At 49.9% G+C, this 21688-nt stretch overlaps 1 protein-coding gene across 1 annotated transcript; it reads right to left on the reverse strand.

The window, feature by feature from the left end:
• Window positions 1-33: 33 nt before the first annotated feature.
• Window positions 34-21422, reverse strand: LOC118219767 (probable G-protein coupled receptor 139). The gene is made up of 2 exons (XM_035403157.1): window positions 20331-21422; window positions 34-2278 (listed from the first exon to the last, which is right to left on the reverse strand). The coding sequence occupies exons 1-2, from the start codon at window positions 20464-20466 to the stop codon at window positions 1329-1331; spliced, it is 1086 nt and encodes a 361-aa protein (XP_035259048.1). The 5' UTR covers window positions 20467-21422; the 3' UTR covers window positions 34-1328.
• Window positions 21423-21688: the final 266 nt, after the last annotated feature.

Genomic DNA, 21688 nt, shown 5'->3' on the forward strand with positions numbered 1-21688 from the left:
TCACCTGCGACCCGTCAGGCCCCCAGGCCCTCTGGCCCCCAGGCCCCCAGGCCCCCCCAGGCGCAGGGCTCTGGCGTCCACGGCGCACCCCTGGGAAACATGGCCGCCGTTACTGGCCGCGGCGCGGACGAGGGCCGCGGTGGGCCGGCCATGGGGACTCCCGCCAGACGCTGGGCCCCCTTAATTATTTCAGCTAATTTTTTGTCTGTTGCTTTGAAGACGAGACCTAGCGGGCAGAAGCACCTCCTTGTTTTGGGCCCGGGTACGAGATGGGTAAGTCAGGAGTTGGAACACACCCCAAGAGAGGGGGGGGGGGACCTTACTCTAAAACGCTGCGATGCCGCCCAGCACCAGGGGAAGTACTTTTTTTTTGTCTTTTTTTAAAGGGCCACGGTGCTGGGTTTTGTGACATCACGCTCACAAGGACCACAAGGCTTCACGCACGAGTACATACTAGAAAACGAAATACAAAAATCTGAAAAGTGAACACCAGTAGCATTGGCACGCTTGCCCTCCCCCCCCCCCCCCCCACTCAGCCCGTTCCTCAATGTGCACGGCACTGGATTGGGATCCCAAACATCGCAATTACATTCTGTGTGTGGAGGCCAAACAATCGCCTCCAAACTCAATAGTCAGTACAGGCACCTGTCCATCCCTTATTCATTTATATATTTATATATATATTATTCACTATTTTTTTTTTTGCACCTCTGAGATGGAAAAGTTCTTGGCATGAGTTGCTGGTCGAACAATAACAGAAAAGCCTCTGCTGAGACTACGGGTGCTCAGGTCACCCCGGCAACGCGTGCCTGTCAGTCAGGAACGTGGCTGTGCGCAGAGCGTCGGAGGTTCAAAGATTCGGAGCTTTCGAGCTTCCGATTTCAGACCTTTTGAGCTTCAGAGATTCAGAGATTCAGATCGTCTGAGCTTCCGGTTCAGGGCTATTGCACTTCAGAGCTTTAAAGATTCAGAGCTTTAGAGCTCCAGTGATTCGGAGCTTTGGAGCTTCACAGATTCAGAGAGCTTCACAAAGCTGTCGAGGAGAAACATGGAGCCAGAGAGACATGCCCCCTCTCAGCACAAGGCCCCGCCTCAGTCACATGGTGCGGGGAAAGGCCAATCAGGGGCCTCTCCTCAATCCCCCTCACACCAGGGGGGTGTTCCTCATCCCTCTCTCTCAGCCCACGCACCGGAACTGAAGGACAACGGGCAAGAGGAAGAAGACGAGGGACAATATGGTCGCCACGGCGACGCTACGCGAGCCGACGGGGGTGGGTTAGCGGGGCTGGGCGTGGAGCGAATCGGCCGACGGACCGGGCGGCCAGGCCTCAGGAGGAGATGCAGACGGGCTTCCCGTTCCGGTCGTACTGGTAGACGAACATCTTGATGCAGTGGGAGTTGGCGGGCGAGATCCAGGGGCTGCTGGTGATGGAGAAGTTGTGGCTGGCGTAGAAGGGCGCGGGCTGCTTCTGGCAGCGGAAGAAGGCCTTGAGCATGGTGGCCGCCATGCCCCGGAAGCGCTTGCTGATGAAGCAGTACAGGAAGAAGTTGATGCCGGTGTTGAGCAGCGCCAGCATGTTGGCCACGTCGTTGACCAGGTGGAGCAGGCGGGCGGGGCCGGGCGCGGCGGGCGGCGCGGCGTACAGGTGGTAGACGATCATCACCATGCGCGGCGCCCACAGCACGGCGAACACGGAGGTGATGGCCAGCAGGATGGCGGTGGTCTTGCCCGTGGAGTAGCCGCGCAGGCGGAAGCAGCTGCGCCGCCGCAGCTTGTGCACGATCACCGAGTTGAGGGCGAAGAAGATGGAGCACGGCACCAGGTAGACGGTGGCGCAGTGCGCCCACACCAGCACCTGCTGCCCCAGGCTGCCCCCGCCACCCGGCAGCCCCTGCCACAGGTCCGGCCACCAGTAGAAGGGGGCGCTAGTGAGCAGGCAGCCCAGGTAGACGGCCAGGATGACGCGGCGGGTGCGGGCCGGGTAGGACACGGTGTGGTAGCGCAGCGGGTGGCAGACGGCGATGTAGCGGTCCACGGTGAGCGGCACGGTGATCCAGATGGAGGTGTGGATGGAGGAGAACTCCAGCACCTGCACCGCCTTGTTGAGGGAGGGGGGCAGCTGGGCGCCCAGGATGAAGTCCTCCAGCAGGAAGTCCACGAAGACGATGAGGAAGAGCACCAGGATGTCGGCGGCCGCCAGCGCCAGGAGATAGTTGTAGGAGGACTTCTGACGCCGCGACACCAGCTGGGACAGGATAATGACCGTCAAGATGTTGGCTGGGGGAGAGAGGGGGGGCAGTAGGGGCGAGGGATGAGAGACGAGATGAGGCAGGGAGTGGAGAGAGAAAAAAAAACGGAGCAAAGGATTGGAAGGGGAGAAGATGTGAAAAAGGAGGGGTGTGGGGAAAGCGAGGGAGAGAGAGAGAGGTGAGAGGTGAGTCACACAGCTTAGATAACGTGTGACGCTGAAAACGTGCTTCACACAGACAGGATGAGCACACCAGGGAAATGGGTGCAGCACCAGAGAAGATAGCATGCTCTCTCTCTCTCAGACACACACACACACACACAGACGCACAAAAACAGAAAAGTGCATATACACACAAAACCACACAAAAACACAGAAGCACACACATACAAACATAAAAGCACACATAAACACAAAAAAACACACACACACACACATACGCACGTGCTCACATACACACGCATGCACGCAGGAACATACACGAGCCCACACATAGATTTTACACATATACAACTTTACGCACCCACATGTACACATACAGTGTCTATTGCACCTGCACCCGCACCTATATGCATGTGCACGTGCATCTACACAAGAGAACCAAACAGAACAGGGTTATATGAATCATCACGACAAGTGTTGCACTGCACACCCCAGCCGGGGGTGTTGGCGAGGGGGGGAGGGGGTGGAGTGTGATTCCAGCAAATGTCCCCCCAACAATGTGCCCCCAGGGACCTGTTTGACAGAAACTGAGGCTCTTAGCGTGCTATGGCTTGTTAGCCTATGTGATATACTGATGTGCTGATAGCTTCCTATGTTGTTCTCCAAGGACCCGGCAGTGTCTAACCAAGTTGGGCAGACGATGAGACAGCCTAACAGTGTCTAACCAGTCAGGTGGACAGTAAGACAGCCAGACAGTGTCTAACCAGTCAGGTGGACAGTAAGACAGCCAGACAGTGTCTAACCAGTCGGGCAGATGGTGAGACAGCCTAACAGTGTCTAACCAGTCGGGCAGATGGTGAGACAGCCTAACAGTGTCTAACCAGTCAGGCGGACAGTGAGACAGCCAGACAGTGTCTAACCAGTCAGGCGGACAGTGAGACAGCCAGACAGTGTCTAACCAGTCGGGCAGATGGTGAGACAGCCTAACAGTGTCTAACCAGTCAGGCGGACAGTGAGACAGCCAGACAGTGTCCATCCAATTGGGCAGATGGTCAAACGGAACAGAACCGAACAGAATGAGGTTGTATTATATTACGGGGTCTTGGAGTGCAGCTCCGTTTATTGGCTAACCTGCTTTCAGTAACACGAGCATTAAAAAGCAATCAATGGCAGCAAATCTGAGGTGTAAACAAATACATTATGAAAAGGAAATCCTGATACAAAACCCCAAAACTCCAAGCAAAAGTATCATGCTGGTTTTTTTTTTTAATTAGGAGGGCTGGCTGAGGCCTCAGCTCTCTTCCTCTGCTGAACCAAACAGCGAAAGGCAGGGGACTTGATTATTTATTCAGTCGATAACGGGATGAACATAGTGACCCATGTGTCTGAGCCTATTTCAGAGCTTGCCCAGGGCATAATTAAGGAACATAATTGCCCTTCTGGTTGAGATTCACACCGGGGGGGGGGGGGGGGAAGGGGCGGGGGTCTTTCGGTAACTGCGTTTTCTGAAATGCCACACCTCCTACAGCACTGTGTTCCCATCGCTTGCTGGAGGCACTAATTGGGTTTCAATTTAGCGGGGCGGTTCGAGGACACCCTGTTGCTACAAACATGCCAGTTTCCAGCAGAACCTGCCTTTGAAGACATTGTGTCTTATAAGTGAATCTGAGAAAAGGTAAGGGACAGAAAGAGAGAGAGGGAGAGAAAGAGAGCAACTATTAGTGGCAGGTGTATCTAGCGTACACAGCAAGACAGCTGAAAAGCAACAGATTGGAAGAAAGAGGAAGGAAAAGAGGAAAAAATAGCAAGAGAGGAAATGTCCTTCATTCTCCCCTTCAGTTTTTGCACGGCCAGCAACTTGTGCTCTGAGTGGCGTTTTCACGCAAGCGTGAGATTGTGTAATAAAGCGCGTCCCTGCCCCCCCGTCCCGCGACAGTCATGCTCCTCTCGGCCCGCGGCACCCACGGTGCCACCTGCGCCCATTAATCCCCAGCCGGGGCGGACAGCCCGTTCCCCGGGGAGCCGCGCTCGTCTCGTCCCGCTGGGCTCCAGTGCTCCCGAGCAGATTTGGCAGGGCCCGCGCTCGCCGAGCGTGTCTCTGTCGAGATCAGGGACACCCTGCACTCAGAGCCCAGACATTTTATCATCACTCACCCTCTGTGGGCTGAGCTACACGTCGCTAACTCTGTCTTAGCCTGAACTATGTCTCTAACATTGTGGGCTAAGCTACACGTCACTAACTCTGTCTTAGCCTGAACTATACCTCTAACATCTCAGGCTAAGCTACATGTCACTAACTCTGTCTTAGCCTGAACTATGTCTCTAACATTGTGGGCTAAGCTACACGTCACTAACTCTGTTTTAGCCTGAACTATACCTCTAACATCTCAGGCTAAGCTACATGTAACTAACTCTGTCTTAGCCTGAACTATGCCTCTAACATCACAGGCTAAGCTACACATCACTAACTCTGTCTTAGCCTGGACTATACCTCTAACATCACAGGCTAAGCTACACGTAACTAACTCTGTCTTAGCCTGAACTATGCCTCTAACATCACAGGCGAAGCTACATGTCACTCACCCTGTCTTAGCCTGAACTATGTCTCTAACATCACAGGCTAAGCTACATGTCACTAACTCTGTCTTAGCCTAAACTATACCTCTAACATCACAGGCTAAGCTACATGTAACTAACTCTGTCTTAGCCTGAACTACACCTCTAACATTGTGGGTTAAGCTTCATGTTGGTAAGCCTGTATTAGCCTGAACTATGTCTCTAACATCATAGGCTAAGATACATGTCACTCACCCTGTCTTAGCCTGAACTATACCTCTAACATCACAGGCTAAGCAAGATGTCACTCACCCTGTCTTAGCCTGAACTATGTCTCTAACATCACAGGCTAAGCTACATGTCACTCACCCTGTCTTAGACTGAACTATACCTCTAGCATCAAAGGCTAAGCTACATGTCACTCACCCTGTCTTAGCCTGAACTATGTCTCTAAAATCACAGGCTAAGCTACATGTCACTTACCCTGTCTTAGCCTGAACTATGTCTCTAACATCACAGGCTAAGCTACATGTCACTCACCCTGTCTTAGCCTGAACTATGTCTCTAACATCACAGGCTAAGCTACATGTCACTCACCCTGTCTTAGCCTGAACTATACCTCTAACATCACAGGCTAAGCTACATGTCACTCACCCTGTCTTAGCCTGAACTATGTCTCTAAAATCACAGGCTAAGCTACATGTCACTTACCCTGTCTTAGCCTGAACTATGTCTCTAACATCACAGGCTAAGCTACATGTCACTCACCCTGTCTTAGCCTGAACTATGTCTCTAACATCACAGGCTAAGCTACATGTCACTCACCCTGTCTTAGCCTGAACTATACCTCTAACATTGTGGGCTAAGCTTCGTGTTGGTAAGCCTGTATTAGCCTGAACTATGTCTCTAACACCACAGGCTAAGCAAGATGTCACTCAATCTGTCTTAGCCTGAACTATGTCTCTAACATCAAAGACTAAACTACATGTCACTCGCCCTGTCTTAGCCTGAATGTAGGCTAAGATACATGTTTTTTTTTTGTGTTTTGTTTTTTTAATTTTTTTTGTGATCTGTCTGTTTCGGTTGTAGTTGTTGGTTTTGTTTTTGTTTCTTCCCAGTATTCCTTATTTTTCTGTACATATTTGTACCTTGAGATAATACCTTATGTTAATGTCTTGTCTGATAAATGGAAAAATCTCTATAAATAAAGTGTTTAAGAAAAAAGAAAGCACACAACCTGAAAAAAACCCATATCATTAATCCATTTCATGAATGTGAAGTCCTCTGTTAAATCACCCTTTACTCTTCTGTTGCTGAGTCTGAGCTGAGTAGACATCTTTTGCCTATCCTCATAACAGTGTGCCTATCGAGTGAAACGCACTCAGTCTTGTAAATTTTGGAGGAGCCCAGTGGATTCTGGGAACTGGCATAGCCTTAGTGCTGTCTGTACTGGGAAATTCATCAAGAGAGGTCATTGTGGGACATTTTTCCAAATGGTATGGATATCGACCTCTGTAGAAATCATCCAGCCAAAAGAGATAAAATCAGTTTTAAAGCTGGAGGTGAGGTCTGGATGACGGGGCAGTGGTTCTACGAGTAACAATGTCACCATTCATTGCTGTGCAGTGACATTTTTTGGGTGGGCGAGATGACCTCCACCTGCTATATGGGCCTCTCTCTTGGCCCGGCTGTGGTCCAGGGCGCTCTCTCTCTCTCTCTCTCTGTCTCTCTGTGTCTCTCTCTCTCTCTCTCTCTCTGTCTCTCTGTCTCTCTGTGTCTCTCTGTGCCTCTCTCTCTCTCTCGGGGGGCTTAGCCTCAGGATCTTAGACATTCTGGCACAGAGCAGAAGCACAGTCTGACAGGCCAGGGACCAAGCAGTATAGGAATCTGTGAGCTGGAGGGAGGGATAGAGAGAAGGAGTGAGAGAGGGAGAATAAGGGAGAGATGGAGCAAGAGAGGGAGAGAGAAAGTGAGAAAGTCACTGAGGGAGTGAGAGAAGGTGAGGGAGCGAGAGGAGTGACAAAGTGAGAAAGTCACTGAGGGAGTGAGAGAGAGGGGGAGTGAGAGAGGGAGTGATTAGCTGGGGAATGGGTAAAACAGTGAGGAAAGCTGAGATGCTGTTGGTGCTGCAGTCAGCAGGCTTGTATCATCCCTCCTGCTGCAGACGGTTTTCACCAGGAGCCTCTGCTCTAACTGCCCATTCACTCAAAACGCTTTTACCAGGCAGTCGCCAAAGACACACGAGCGTCAGGCCGGACATGCAGTGTGTGAGCAGACACAATCAAAACACATCTGCGCGTCTGCAGTACTCACACATGCCCACATACACACACACACACACGCACACACACACACACACACACACACACACACACGCACACACACACACACACACACACACACATGCCCACATACACACACACACACATGCCCACACACACACACACACGCACACACACACACACACACACACGCACACACACACACACACACACACACACACATGCCCACATACACACACTCACACATGCCCACACACACACACACACACACACACACACACGCACGCATACACGCACGCACACACACACACACACACACACACACACACACACACACACACACACGCATACACACACACACGCATACACGCACACACATGCCCACATACATACACACACACACACACACACACACGCATACACGCACGTACACACACACACACACACACAAACACACACGCATACACGCACGTACACACACACACACACACACAAACACACACACACGCACACACACACACACACACGCATACACACACACACACACACACACACACATGCCCACATACACACACACACACACACACATGCCCACATACACACACACACACACACACGCATACACGCACGCACGCACACGCACACACACGCATACACGCACGCACACACACACACATGCACACACATCCCAGGGCACACATTCAGCGATTTCTCTCCTTCTCTTTGCTGGCTCCAGGTGTGTTGGCAGAACTCTGAGCCAGCGGCTCTGTCCATTAAGCCCGGCATAAACCTTCACAAGAGCCGGCCTGTCCATTAAACTCCACACTAATCCTCGCTGCAGCCCTGCAGTTCTGGCCCGAGATCTCCAGCAGGACTCCTTTCTGCAAACGCCCACCCCACCCACCCCCACCCGTGTCCCCCTGCAGTGTTTTAGTCCTGTAATGACGCTTAAAAATCACTCTTTTTATCTATTTTCAAGTAGAGAATAGCTTGTTTTTCATTTACTTTTTGCATGACAAGTGAAATTGTCTTACCCTATTGGCAAACCTTGAACTGAGTAAAACTGTCTCACCTCATTGGCTTTCACTTTGTCTTATTTAACAAGTAATAGAAATGTTAGATGACTGAAACTAAGTCTAAAATACTCGTTACGATTGGCCTTCTTGTTTTGCAGTGTAAGCCCTCCTGCACCTTCTGAATGCTTCTAACATCCCTTCTCCCATCTCTTCTGCTGTTTCTCACTCCCACCCTTTCCTCTCTCATCTCTCCATCTTTCCATCTCTCCTTTTCTTTTGCACCCAGTTTACTCTCGTCTCGCTTTATCCTTATCTTTCAACCCTTCTCGTTAATGCTGCCACCCTTCTTCATTTTCACCTTCTCATTCCACCTAACCCCCCCTCTCTCCTGACACCCCCCCCCCCCCCCCAAACCCACTCCGGTTTTCTGTTTTTTGTGAAATCACTTTGCTATCTATAATATCACCTGGGAATCCAAACAATAAGGGAATTTGGGGGGGGGTGTAAGTGGCAGCAGGATGGGGAATCAGGTGAAGGCCAGGTTCACATCACTAGCAGGGACACGCTCTACAGGTGTGAGTGGCAGTGGGGTACGTTTTTTTTGGGGGGGGGGGGGGGGGGGGGGGGGACTGGGGCACAGACGATCACAGTGCCCTCGTCCGCTGTGTCTTGCTGACATGAAGCTCCAGCCCAATTAGTACGCTTTGGTCAATAACACATTTTGGCTTGAGTACCCGAATTGATCCAAATTCTTATTCAACAGATACTCAAATCAATAATAATTTTGAACGTGGACGATTCCTGGAAGATACGCTGGATCCAATTCAAATTGTATAAAATATATGCTGTATACTGTATATGATACTGCTTGTGGGGCTGATAGCGGGTATAGATAATGGATGGGTGGCTATCCCCATATGTTAAAGCTATGGGACTTCTGACTTGCATGTCTTGACAACAATTAAGTGTTTTATTTTTCATATCACAAAAAGGTTATCTGATATATCAAATAGAAAATATGCTAATGCCGTTCACCCAATTTCATTCATCTTTGAAAATTAGTTTTGTGATTTGAGATCTGAAGTAGGTCATCCCAATGTTGAAATGGCAAGGCAATGTCCATGAAACCTGAGCGTTATTGATTGAATTTCACACTTCAGCTGCAGAGGAATGGCATTAAAATTCAAAGTCAGAACCAGGCCAGAGAATCTGTGTGGAAACAATAAATAAATAAACAATAAGCCTTCTAGCTGTGCAAATACCGCAGCTCTGAGCTGCAAGGCCAAAAGTCCCTCAACAAACACTCTGACAAGAAAAAGACTAGCAAGTACTTTCCCGCCTCATCCAATGTATCAACAAGACCCAGACTTATCACCACTTGTGAGTACGGTCATGTCTCAACAATCGTGGACTTGACCTCACCCTGAAACTACTGTCCTGTCTTAGCAATCATACCAGTGAGACATAGACTTGTCACAAGCTACTGTGAGTGCTGTCTGGTCTCAAAAATCACGCCAAGAAGACACAGACCTGACCGCACTTGTCTCATTGTACATTCCAACAAAAACACAGGCTTCCCACCATTGTGGCGGGGTGCGCTGTCCCGTGTCAACGGACGCACGAGACACAGACTTGGCGGTACTTGAGAGCGCTGCGCGGTGTCACCGCTTGACAAAGTGTGGTCCTCTTCCCCGCGGCCACCTCACCCTGGCGGTAATCACAGGGACGGATTGATTTAGCGGCTCGGCGCGCGGGAAGATCACACTTCACAACACTCGACAATCAGCTCGCAAATGACGGAGCGGCCTCCCGGCGGTGAGTCATGCCTCAGCCAGCCCCGGTCTCCGGGGTAGGGGGAAATGGCGGAGGGGAGGAGAGGGCTGGGCACTTTTTGATTAGCGGGGTGAGAGGGAGAGCCCAAGGGGGGCAGGCTACGCTGATCCTGATTGGGACGGGGACACCAAAGATTCACGTATGTGTGCGTGTGGTTCGAAAAGTTCCAGAGCGTACGGCGGAGAGAGACAAAGTTACACACACTCTCACACACACACACTCTCAAACACATGCACGAACATACACACACACACACACATGCAGACACATGCTCTCTCTCTCATACACACACACACACATCTTGACACACTCTCTCTCACACACACACACGCGCGCGCGCCTGCATGCTCGGTGCTGTCACTGCGGCTCTGCTTGCCTGACCCGGGTGATGGTCCTGCCCCGCTGCTGAGCCTCACACCTCTAAATTAGGTTCCTGTTTTGGAAGAAATGCTGGATCTGCCTCTCAGGCCGTGAGTGGAGCTGTCGTTACACGCCTGCATTAGCCCCCGCGTCACCATAATCTCCATACGCCCGTCTCCCTCTCGCTGCGCCTGCACGTGAGTATGCGTCTGCATGTGCGTGTGTGTCTGCGTGTGCGTCTGCGCATGTGTGTCTGCGTCTGCATGTGTGTCTGCGTGTGAGTCTGCGTCTGCATGTGCGTGTGTGCCTGCGTGTGCGTCTGCGTGCATCGTGACTGTGCATGTGCCAGCGCACGTTTGCACATGCATCTACACGAATCGTGACTGTGCATGTGTGCATCTGCATGCGTCTGCATGTATGTCTGTGCATGCATCTATGTCTATGCACGCGTCTACGCATGTGTCTGCGCATGAGTGTGCGTCTGCATGCGTCGGCGCATGTATCTGCATGTGCGTCTGCGCATGCATCTGTGTGTGCATCTATGCGTGCTTTGAGGCATTGTGACTGCGCATTAGCCTCCGTCACTGAAAGTTTGGCAGGGCAAAGCCCGCTCCCCAAGCCCTGCCGTTGAAACCACTGTTCCCACGGCGACGAAGCTTCCGAGGTCACATTCCCCCGCCTCGGGTGGCACACAGCACGGCACCCCTGGGCCCGCTGCCAAAACCTGCCATACCCCCCCTTTCCCTTTTTCACCTGATCTGCCAGCTGTTATGCCTTTTCAGCAGCAGAGCCAGCGGACAGCCCCCCCCCCCCACGTTGCCCACCCTCTCCACGTGGGCCCGTGACAGGACGCCGCTCTCTTTGCTCAGATCATAAGGAGGGGGGGGTCCCGTTGTGGGCTGGGGGCAGGTGCTAACGCCGGTGCCGAATTCGGATTAAATAAACGTAGCCTTTGTGCTGGGGACGCTGGCCTCGTCCTCGTTAAGCTCTGACCTGGACATCTCCACAGGGGAGGGGACAGAACAGCACCGTCCTGAAAACGACACAGGCAGACAGCACAGAGTAGAGACAGAGAGACCAGAGTGAACACACACCTTCTGAGTGTGTGTGTGTGTGTGTGTGTGTGTGTGTGTGCACTTTTGTGTTTTCTCTATGTGTGTGCACTTTTATGTGTTTTGTCTGTGTGTGTCTGTATGTGTGTGTGTGTGTGCGCGTGCGTGTATGTGTGTGTATGTGTATACGTGCATGTGTGTGTGTGAGCATGTGTGTGCGTGCATGAGTGTGTGTGTGTGTTCGCGCGTGTGTGCGTGTGTGTACGGGCATGTGCGTGCGTGTATGGGTGTGTCTGTGTGTGTGTGTCAGTGGATGTAGATTTTAATGTGCGGAGGAGATGAATAGATTTAGGACCATTAATGTACATCTTCCTCCAGCACACACTCATACCCATGCAAACGCACACTACTGAGCTGACCTGTGAAACAGAGATATGCCACACTGCGGGGTGTTGACAGCAAACGCGAAATAGCTTGTTTTCAGGCATTCACGCTTTGATATTGAGGCCAAAATTGAGACATAGAGGCTGTGTTTCCCAGTAAATCAGTCTTCATGTAAGTAACCTGAATATCTGAAGGGTGCATGCGGGTCCCAGACTGCAGATGGGAGATAAAGAAATAGTGTGTGAGAGAGCAAGGCACACAATCTGGAGATTCAAATTAAATCAGATTGAGAATTGAACTAAACTGAAAATGAAACAGATTGAGAGAGAAATGGAAATGTCAATATGACAGTTACATTTTTATGTTTCATACTTTACATACTTTGTATATGCTTTGGCAATTCTGCTCAGGTTATCCTGTCAATGAAGCCACTGAAATGAATTTCAGACACACAGAATGAGAGAGGGATGATGAGAAAGAAAAGGATGGGGAGAGAGAGAGTGAGAGAACCACTAGGCTATTGCATTATCATGAGTGTGTCAACGAGTTAGCCAGCCAGTCAATGGGCCACCCAGCATCAATTATATGAACTAATTATCATAATGAAAGAGTCCTAATGCTTTTTTTGTTTTTGCTGTAATTACAAACGTAAACCTGCAAACATAGACACGGCATACAATTCCCGCCGCACTGCCAGTTTACAAAGGCGTCACCAAAGAAACGCTTCCCCGTGGAGTAAAAACCATCAAAACCCACCCGTTTGATGTCAGACTCTTTGAAGACGCAAGTTCCATTGACCGTTAATTAGGGGTTGCGCGACGAACTAGCCGAGATCCAGCGCAGGCACAGGGTCAAGACGCTTTGAATTTAGAACCGCCGCAGAGCGCGCTGCTTCCACGCTCGAGAAACGGGGAGTGCGGGCAAAATAAATCAAGCGACCGGCATCTGAGCCGTGACACCGCAATTACCCCGCGTTCTCTCGGCGCTTACCCCTGTTAACGCTGCTGCGCGATTTCTCTGCAAGAAATCACCAGGAAATAAAAATATGATTATAATATATAAATAAATAAATAACCGCTAAACAAAAAGCAGAAGGAACAGAATGGCAAAGAGCAGGCAATTATGCATTTAGAGCGACCATTCACAGCTGGTGAAAACAGACTGAACTCTTCAAACAGGTCAGCATAGTGTATTTTATGTTAATTGGACCATGCCTTTTTAATCTGTACACAGTAAAATGTCCAGTGTTAATTCAACTCTAACAGTGTTCATTTAACTCTAAACAGATAACGTTTGGTTTCACTAAGGGACTAACACTGCACATTGTCCTGTGTTGTGGGAGATTTAATCTCAGAGCATTTCCTGAGATTAAGAGTTGAGAAATTTTAGAGTTTAAAGTTTTCATACTGCTAGCAATTTTGGCTGCTGTCATTTTCAGCACAAAAAGCATTATTAGAGAAAACTTTTTATCAGTACTTTCTTACCCCCCCCCCCCCCCACCCCACCCTAACCCTAACCCCCCCCCCCCATACACTGTTGGAGTCATTAGCAGTGTAACAGCATGTGACAGGAGGCAGTGCTGGGGGGTCCCACACCCGGCTACACACAGACATGTAAGTGCGGAAAGCAGTGCTGCTGACAACTCAATTAGTCACTCAACAAGTCAATAATCCCCAGAGCCCCCAACCACACAAACTCACGCCCGCATGCTGACACGCACGCAGGCACACTGACACACACACTCACACTTACACACAGAGACACAGACTCACACGTACAGACACACGCACTCATGCATACACACTCACACACAAACACACACATGCACATACACACACTACTTGCGTTCACACACACACACACTCACAAGCGCGTGCACACACACACACACAGACCCAAACGTGTGCAAACACACACAAACACATGCGCATGCACACCCACACGATTCTACTGTGGATGAAGTAATAATTAATTCACTAGTGAGGTGTGGCCCGGTCACTCCAGAGAGCAATAGTGATCGATAAACTGGGAAGCAGAGGACTCGGCTTCTGTCTGATAATGCTACTGAACCAATTTCTCCTGATTAACCAGCTCACCAAATTTACTAACCACCATCCATCAGCAGCTGCAGCTCAATTATACCTAATACAACATATTAATACTTAGAGTGCCAGCATGCCCTTTAAATTATTATAATGAAAGAGACAAGGCTGCAGAAAACTATTTGATTACAACAAAGGGACCAGTGAGCTTTTTTCCACTTAAACCAATTGGGTTTTTTTCTTTGTTCATTATTAAAGAAGTGATTGTGTTTCAAGTTCAGAAAGCCTCTGGCCAATCACGTGCGAGCAGAATGACTGCAGCAACTTCATGAGTAGAGCCAATCAGGCCCATCAGAGACGTAAGGCAAACCTCGGGTTTACCAAAATCGTCTGTTCGGAACATCATTAAGAAGAAAGAGAGCACTGGTGAGCTCAGTAATCACAGTGGGCCTGGTAGGTCAAGTAAGAACTTACTGATGGCTGAAGAATTCTCACCACGATGAAGAAAACCCCCCAAACGCCTGTCGGACAGATCAGGCCGGCGTGGATGTGTCAGTGATTACTGTCCTCAGATGGCAGAAATACAGAGGCTACACTCATTAGCCACAACAACAGGATGACCTGGTTTGCTAAGACGTATCTGAAAGAGCCTACAGAGTTCTGCACACCCCTGGGTGGCAGATGTGGCAGTTCTGGGAGTGGACCTTCGTTTGCCGCATGGAGAGAGAGAGAGAGAGAGAGAGAGAGAGAGTGCACCCACACCAACACAAAATCAAATAAGCACCTTCACCCTTCCCAGCTCCTGGGTTCCGGGTGAGAACGATAAACTAAAACAACAATCTAAAATAATAAAGACAAAAGAAAGTAAACCTCTGCGACTGCTCTTCAGCTCGCCACTGAGATACGCTGGCCAACTTTTCAGCTACCAGTTTCTGTCTTCATCTTTCATGCACAGAAACAAAAACAAACCTCTAAAACTCTCTCAGTATGTGCTACGCGGCTCTCGGTCTCGAACTGCGGAGAGGAACACACCTTTAAGCCCCTGGGCTGATTAGTTAACCTGTGCTCTCTCCAGAAGAGAAAACCTAAGGCAAATGTGTCCTGAAATAAGCAGGAGCTGAAGATGGATGCATTACAGGCCTGGCAGAGCACCATCAGAGAAGATACTCAGCACCTGGTGATGCCAATGGCTCACAGACTTCAAGCAGTCATCGCATGCAAAGGATATGCAACAAAGTACAAAACATGGCTCCTATCATATATACATAACATTAATATGTACCAAACATAAAATTGGGGGCTATGTATAAAAAGTGTTTTAATAAATGCTGAGAATGTGCACTTTACCCACATGTGAGTTTGATTACAAATCAAAAATTGTGGAGTACAAATCAAGAAAAAATATGTCTTTAGTCCAAACATTATGGAGCTCATTATATATATATATATATATATATATATATATATATATATATATATATATATATATATATGTACTGTATGTATAGATATATTAATGCAGCACTGTGTATTTGCAGTGTATTTACCCATATGTATTCCAGTATATATTAGCAATATATTTCATTTCAATAAATTGCAGTATATTCCAATAGCTGGAGTTAAGCACTTTAAATTCCATTCACTTGTAGGAAACAGTGTGTGTGTGCTGGTGCTGAACTGATAGAGGACATTGCAGAAATGGAATGAGTCTACAAATACAACTGGGTGCTCTTGGAAAAAAAAAACATAAATTAATGCGTTGCCTGTGGGTGATCCCTGGTATAAATCACTACTTCATCGAGTAATGAAGCACCCTGAAGTCTGATGTGTGATCCTGACTGCGTCTAAAAGCCCTGAAAGCGAGATGTTTAATTGGCCGTTGTGTCACTGCAGTGTTCGGGGGAAGCATGCTTTCGGCCTTAACCAAATCAACAACTAGTTTAGTTCTCCACTGTAATGACTGTACAGCTCAGATGGCCTTACAGAGAGTCACAACAACACAACCAAACTCTCTCCAGAACTCTCTAGAACTCTCTCCAGAACTCTCTAGAACTCTCTCCAGAACTCTCTTTAGAACTGTTTCCAGAACTCTCTTTAGAACTGTCTTCAGAACTCTCTTTAGAACTGTCTTCAGAACTCTCTCCGGAACTCACTCCAAAACTCTCCAGAACTCTGTCAAATACTCTCTCTAGAACTCTCTCCAGGACACCCTGTAGAACGGTCATCAGAACTTTCTTGAGAAGTCTCTCTAGAACTCTCTCTAGATCTGCTGGAGGGTGCTGCAGTGACGAGATGAACTTATGAGTACAACAGCACATTCAAAATGGGTAAACAGGATAAAAATCGATAAACAAAATTTACCTCGGTGAAAAAATGATGAAAGAATGATCAACATTGACCAACAGGCCCAAACCCACCTCCCCTGCCCCCCTCCCCATAACAAGCACAGCCTCAGGATATTCACAGAGACACAGACCAGAGCCAGATCCTGCTCCTGCTCATCTTTCCCTCCTGACAGCCCATAAGAATCGATGAGTCTTTAAAGCACAGAGCCCTCCCCCTAATCCCCAAGATTTCCCCCGACACCCCCCTCTTCACTGACAGCGATGAGACCCCCACCTCCAACCAACCCACCCCCCCCAGCCCCCACCCATCCCCCCCCACCCCAAATCAATAGGTGTGATTGCACCTCCTTCACAAGTGTTGGACAACGTCACTCCACCAATCCACTGCCTTCGCACAACACTAATTAATATGTATTGGTGACCTTCTCTGTGACTACAGAAAAACAAACACACACGCACATGTGCAGCTGCCTCTTCCACGCTGTCTGGAAAATGGCAAGAATCAGAGTTTTGGGGGGGGGGGGGGGTAGGCTGGCGTTAGTGGTAAGCGGTTAGCAGTAGGCGGCCGTTTTCACTCCCCCTCCCCCCCCCCCCCCCCCGACCCAGATATTAGAAATTTAAGCTACTCCTGAATGTGATCCCCCAGCCCCCCCTCCTCTCACTGACACCCCCCCCCCCCAGCGCCCCTGTAAAGGACAGGAGGAATTGTGAGCGTGTCCTGCTTCATGGCTGCGGGCCACAGCTGTTCCCCTGCTCCAGCCCAGCGGGTGCCGTACACGGGGGGGGGGTTCCGCGTGCCAGCCGGACTGATTAAGGCTCCGGTGTGGGTCTGAGAGGTTGTCGCTGTCTCCGGCGCACCCGCACCACTTTAACGGGCTCGGCGTTTGCTAATCGCCCCCCTCCCTCCTCCTCCTCCTCCTCCTCCTCCTCTCCGTCTTTCTCCCTCTCTTTCGCTCAGGGTTAATTTGACTTCCCTCCCGGTGGTATGAAATTGCCCCGGCTTTTTGAGCATGTCTGAGATGTCAGGTCACAGAGAGAGAGAGAGAGAGAGAGAGAGACAGAGAAAGAGAAAGAGAGAGAGAGAGAGGGAGAGAGAGATAGAGGGAGACCGAAAGATAGGAAGAGGGAGAGCGAGCGAGACCGAAAGAGAGGGAGAGAAAAAAGAAACAGAGTGAGAGAGGCTATTGTTCATTCCCGGGGACATTCAACTCGCCACCCTGCACCCCAGACTGACAGAAAGGAATAATGGTTCTACAGGTCTATTTACCCCAAATCAGTCTGCGCGTGTGATTTGCGAGTGTGTGGAAGAACACACAGATAAAGAGAAGGAAGACGGAGTGACAGAAATGGAAAAAGGGGGGGGAGGTAGAGGAGAAAGAGGGAGAGAGAGGGAGTGGGGCGACCCGGGGAGTCTTCACCCTTCAAGGGAGGGGGAGAGAGAGTATGAGAGAGAGGAGGAGAGAGAGAGAGAGAGAGAGAGAGGGAGAGAGAGGGAGAGAGAGAGAGAGAGAGAGAGAGGGAGAGAGAGAGAGAGAGAGAGAGGGAGAGGGAGAGAATAGAGATGCCATCGTCCCTCCCCAGGGGACATAGCATAGAGCTAAAACCCCGTGCAGTGCCCCAGATCGGTGGCAAGGCTGCGGGTCAGAGACTAAACACGCACCCCCCTCCCCCCCCCCCCCCCCCCACCTCCTAAATTCATCGCTCCGGGGCAACAGCGAAGCAAATGGCCTCATGGGGTGTGATTTTTAACCGCCGCAGGCAGAACCCTGCCGCTCAATTACACCCCCATCGCTCGCCCCGTACGCCCCGACCCCGAGCACGAATCAGGGCTCTTTTCTGCATCAAACATTTCTTTAAAAACACGTTAAAACTCCAGGGAATAACGCGTGGGTGCGTTCAGAGCGACCCAGCATCGGTTTGGCGGTTGGTTCGCCCGGTCGCCCCGCCGACAGGCATCCCGGGAGCGAACCTCACGCGGTCTGCGCGGCTTTGCCGTGGGGTGTTGGTCTCCCACCACCGGGTCTCTGCCTGCGTCCTGCGCGCTACGTCTTAGCACACGCTGCGCGCTGCGCTCACGAACCTGTCAGACGCCTCTCGTTCGCCCGCGTCCCGGGACAAGCTTCCGTCCCCGGCGACGGTCTGAATCGCACTCTTGGCACGACGTCCCACACCCGTACCCGTCCACAGACGCCCTAAATCGTGACCACGTCCTCTAGCGGCCGTCCTGCCCGCTACTTTCGACACGTGCAGCGATCGTCATTCTGTTACATTCTGCGCTGCGTTAATCCAACACTGCGTGTTCCACATACGGCGCTGGATAGTTCACACGTATCTTTCACAGTCTGCAGTTCAGCTGTGTTCTCTGTGTTTTGTCTTTCACAGATATTAAGCTGAACCGTGCATATATTAAACAACAGCTTTCACATTCATTATGCAGTGGCACTGCATCTTTCACATGAATATTATGCTTGTCTTTCTCCCATCCCACACGCTTCATATGTGTTTCATAAATGTCCTTCACGGTATATGTCACACGTGCACACACTCAGACAAACACACATGTTTTAAGTATATTATATATATATATATATATATACATACATATATACAGTATACTGCCGCTATATTTCAATATTTCGCTAGATTGAACTGCATATTTTACATATTTCCAATACTACATTTTACCTAATATTCAATATATTTCATACAGTATTTAATATGTTACTTATATTATATATATTGATAATATTTTTTATCATATGTATTATACATCATGTTTTCAGGTATTGCATCCTTTGCATGTATGTTACACATATGAAAGATTGGACTTCGCAAACACTGGGTTTACTGTATAATTACTGTACATTATATTGATATTTTTTTATAATTCTGTATTTGTTATATCATTAACAGCGTCTTTCACCTCTTTGATATCCTGCTTTGCCCTTTGGTCAGGCCACGCAGAGCCCATTTCACAGTCGTCCTGAACTCTCGTCTCTCAGATCAAGAGCCGCGTCAGGACGGATCATCGTTCATCACGTCTGCGCAGTTAAGTGTCCGTTTGTCAGCCCGCCGCCCGTCCCTCGCATCAGTCACCCTCCACTTTAATCCCCTCAAACAGCCCCGAGGACCCCGGTCTCTTCGTCCCGTCGGAGGAAGACGAAGGGGAGAGGACACCCGGGGAGTGGGGTGGGGCGGGGGGGGAGGGGGGGGGGTTGAGAGAGAGAACTGAAGGAGCGCAGAGCCACCTGTGAACGGGACGAGCGGGCGGACGCTCCGGTGACCCCGGCACCGCCGGCCTGGCCATCAAACATGCGCGGTCACAGCCGCCGCCGGGTCAATGTGGAAAGTGGAGCGCTCACCCGCGGCTAATGGCTAACTAAACCGCCGCTTTGCAGCCAGAGCACAGCAACAGCACAGCAACAGGCCATAATAACCATGCACTCATATGCACACACACACACACAGCTATACACACACACATGCACACACACACACATCTATATACACATATGCACACACACACACACACATATACACACACGTCAATACATGCACACACATGCACACACACACACACACAGAGCTATACATGCACACACATGCACACACACACACAGAGCTATACACACACACACATGCACACACACACACATCTATACACACACACGCACACACACACACACACACCCATACACACACACACACACACACGCACATACACACACACGCACACATGAACACACACACATCTAAACACGCACAAATGCACACACACACACACACACAAACATGAAGAGCACACATTTACACACACACAAACACACACACAAATTACACATTCACTTACAGACCCACACATACACACACAGACATATAAATGCACATGCATGTACATATAAAATCACACAAACGCAATCACGCACACACACACACACACACACACATATATAGTACACACAAACACACACAAACTCACACACACACACACACACAGAAGCACACACACACACACGCACACACACACACACACACAGGTACCCCCTTACCGGGCAGGCCGAGGCAGAGCAGGGTGCTGTAGTAGATGACGGGCAGGGGGCCAAGGGGACAGCCCTGGAGGGGCTGGCTGGGGCTCCACACGCTGCTGTTGGGGGGCAGAGAGGTGAAGATGTGGCTGTGCTCCATGGTTACGGGTCCCCGCTGCTTCGTCCTCCTCCTCTTCCTCCTCTTCCTCCTCTTCCTCGTCCTCTTCCAGCTCCTTCAGGCGAGGCGGGCGACGATGTGCCGGTGCCGCGGGAAGCCGGGCGGAGAGAGAGAGAGAGGGAGGGTGCGCTGTCCTTGGGTGTCAGTTGGCATGGAGCGCGCGGAGAGGGAGAGAGCGGGAGGGAACCAGAGAGCGGCGGAGACGGAGAGAGAGACGGAGACGGAGAGGGAGAGGGTAACGCTGCATTTGAATGTATGTGTGTGTGAGAGAGAGGGAAGCAGAGAGGGCAAATGAGTGCTTGAGAGAGAGAGAGAGAGAGAGAGAGAGTGAGAGAGAGAGAGAGGGAGAGAGAGAAGTGCCTGGGGGTGAACGGTTCCAAGGTAAGGGTGCTGAAGGCAGGAGGGAGAGGGATGCTGAATGTCTCCCTGAGTGAGAATGGGAATGAGCAACAGAGAAAGAGAAAGAGAGAGAGAGAGGGGGAGAGGGAGAGGGGGAGAGAGAAGGAGAAGGGGGGGGGTCTGGATGTGTGACTGAGGGGAAATGAGAGAGAGGGAAGGCGAATGTGCCAGCAAGTGAGGAGAAACGAGATAAAACCAGGAAAAAAGAGGAAGAGAAAAATGTAGGCTTTGGAATATGGATAAAGAGAGGGGGAGAGAAAGAGGGAGAGATGGGGAGAGAGAGAAAGAGCAGGAAGGGAAAATACAATGTAACTGTTTGTACCTGTGACTTAAGGAGTCGAAAAGGGGGACAAAAAGGACAAATGGATGAAAGGAGAAAGGGGAATGAGTGAGGGATGAAGAGAGAGACAGAATGAAGGAGAGAGCAGTGGAACGTTTGAGACAAGCGCACAAGTTCTATGCAGTCACATTTGGAAAGATGTTTCATATGTGCAGCATTTGTGTGTTTGTGCATGTGCATTTATGTGTGTGTGTATTTGTGTGTTTGTGCATGTGTATGATTGTGTGTGGGTCTGTATTTGAGTGAGTGTGTGTTGTGTGTGTGTGTGTGTGTGCGTGTTTGTGTGGGTGTATGAGTGTGTGTGGGTCTGTATTTGAGTGCATGTGTGTGTTTGTGGGATAGTGTGTGTGTGTATGTGATTGTGTGAGTGTGTGTGTGTATGTGTGTATTTCTTTGTGTGTTTGAGTGCTTGTGTGTATGTGTGTATTAGTTTGTGTGTTTGAGTGAGTGTGTGTGTGTGTATGT

This window comes from Anguilla anguilla, chromosome 2, assembly GCF_013347855.1.
Source record: "Anguilla anguilla isolate fAngAng1 chromosome 2, fAngAng1.pri, whole genome shotgun sequence".
NCBI classification, from domain to species: domain Eukaryota; kingdom Metazoa; phylum Chordata; class Actinopteri; order Anguilliformes; family Anguillidae; genus Anguilla; species Anguilla anguilla.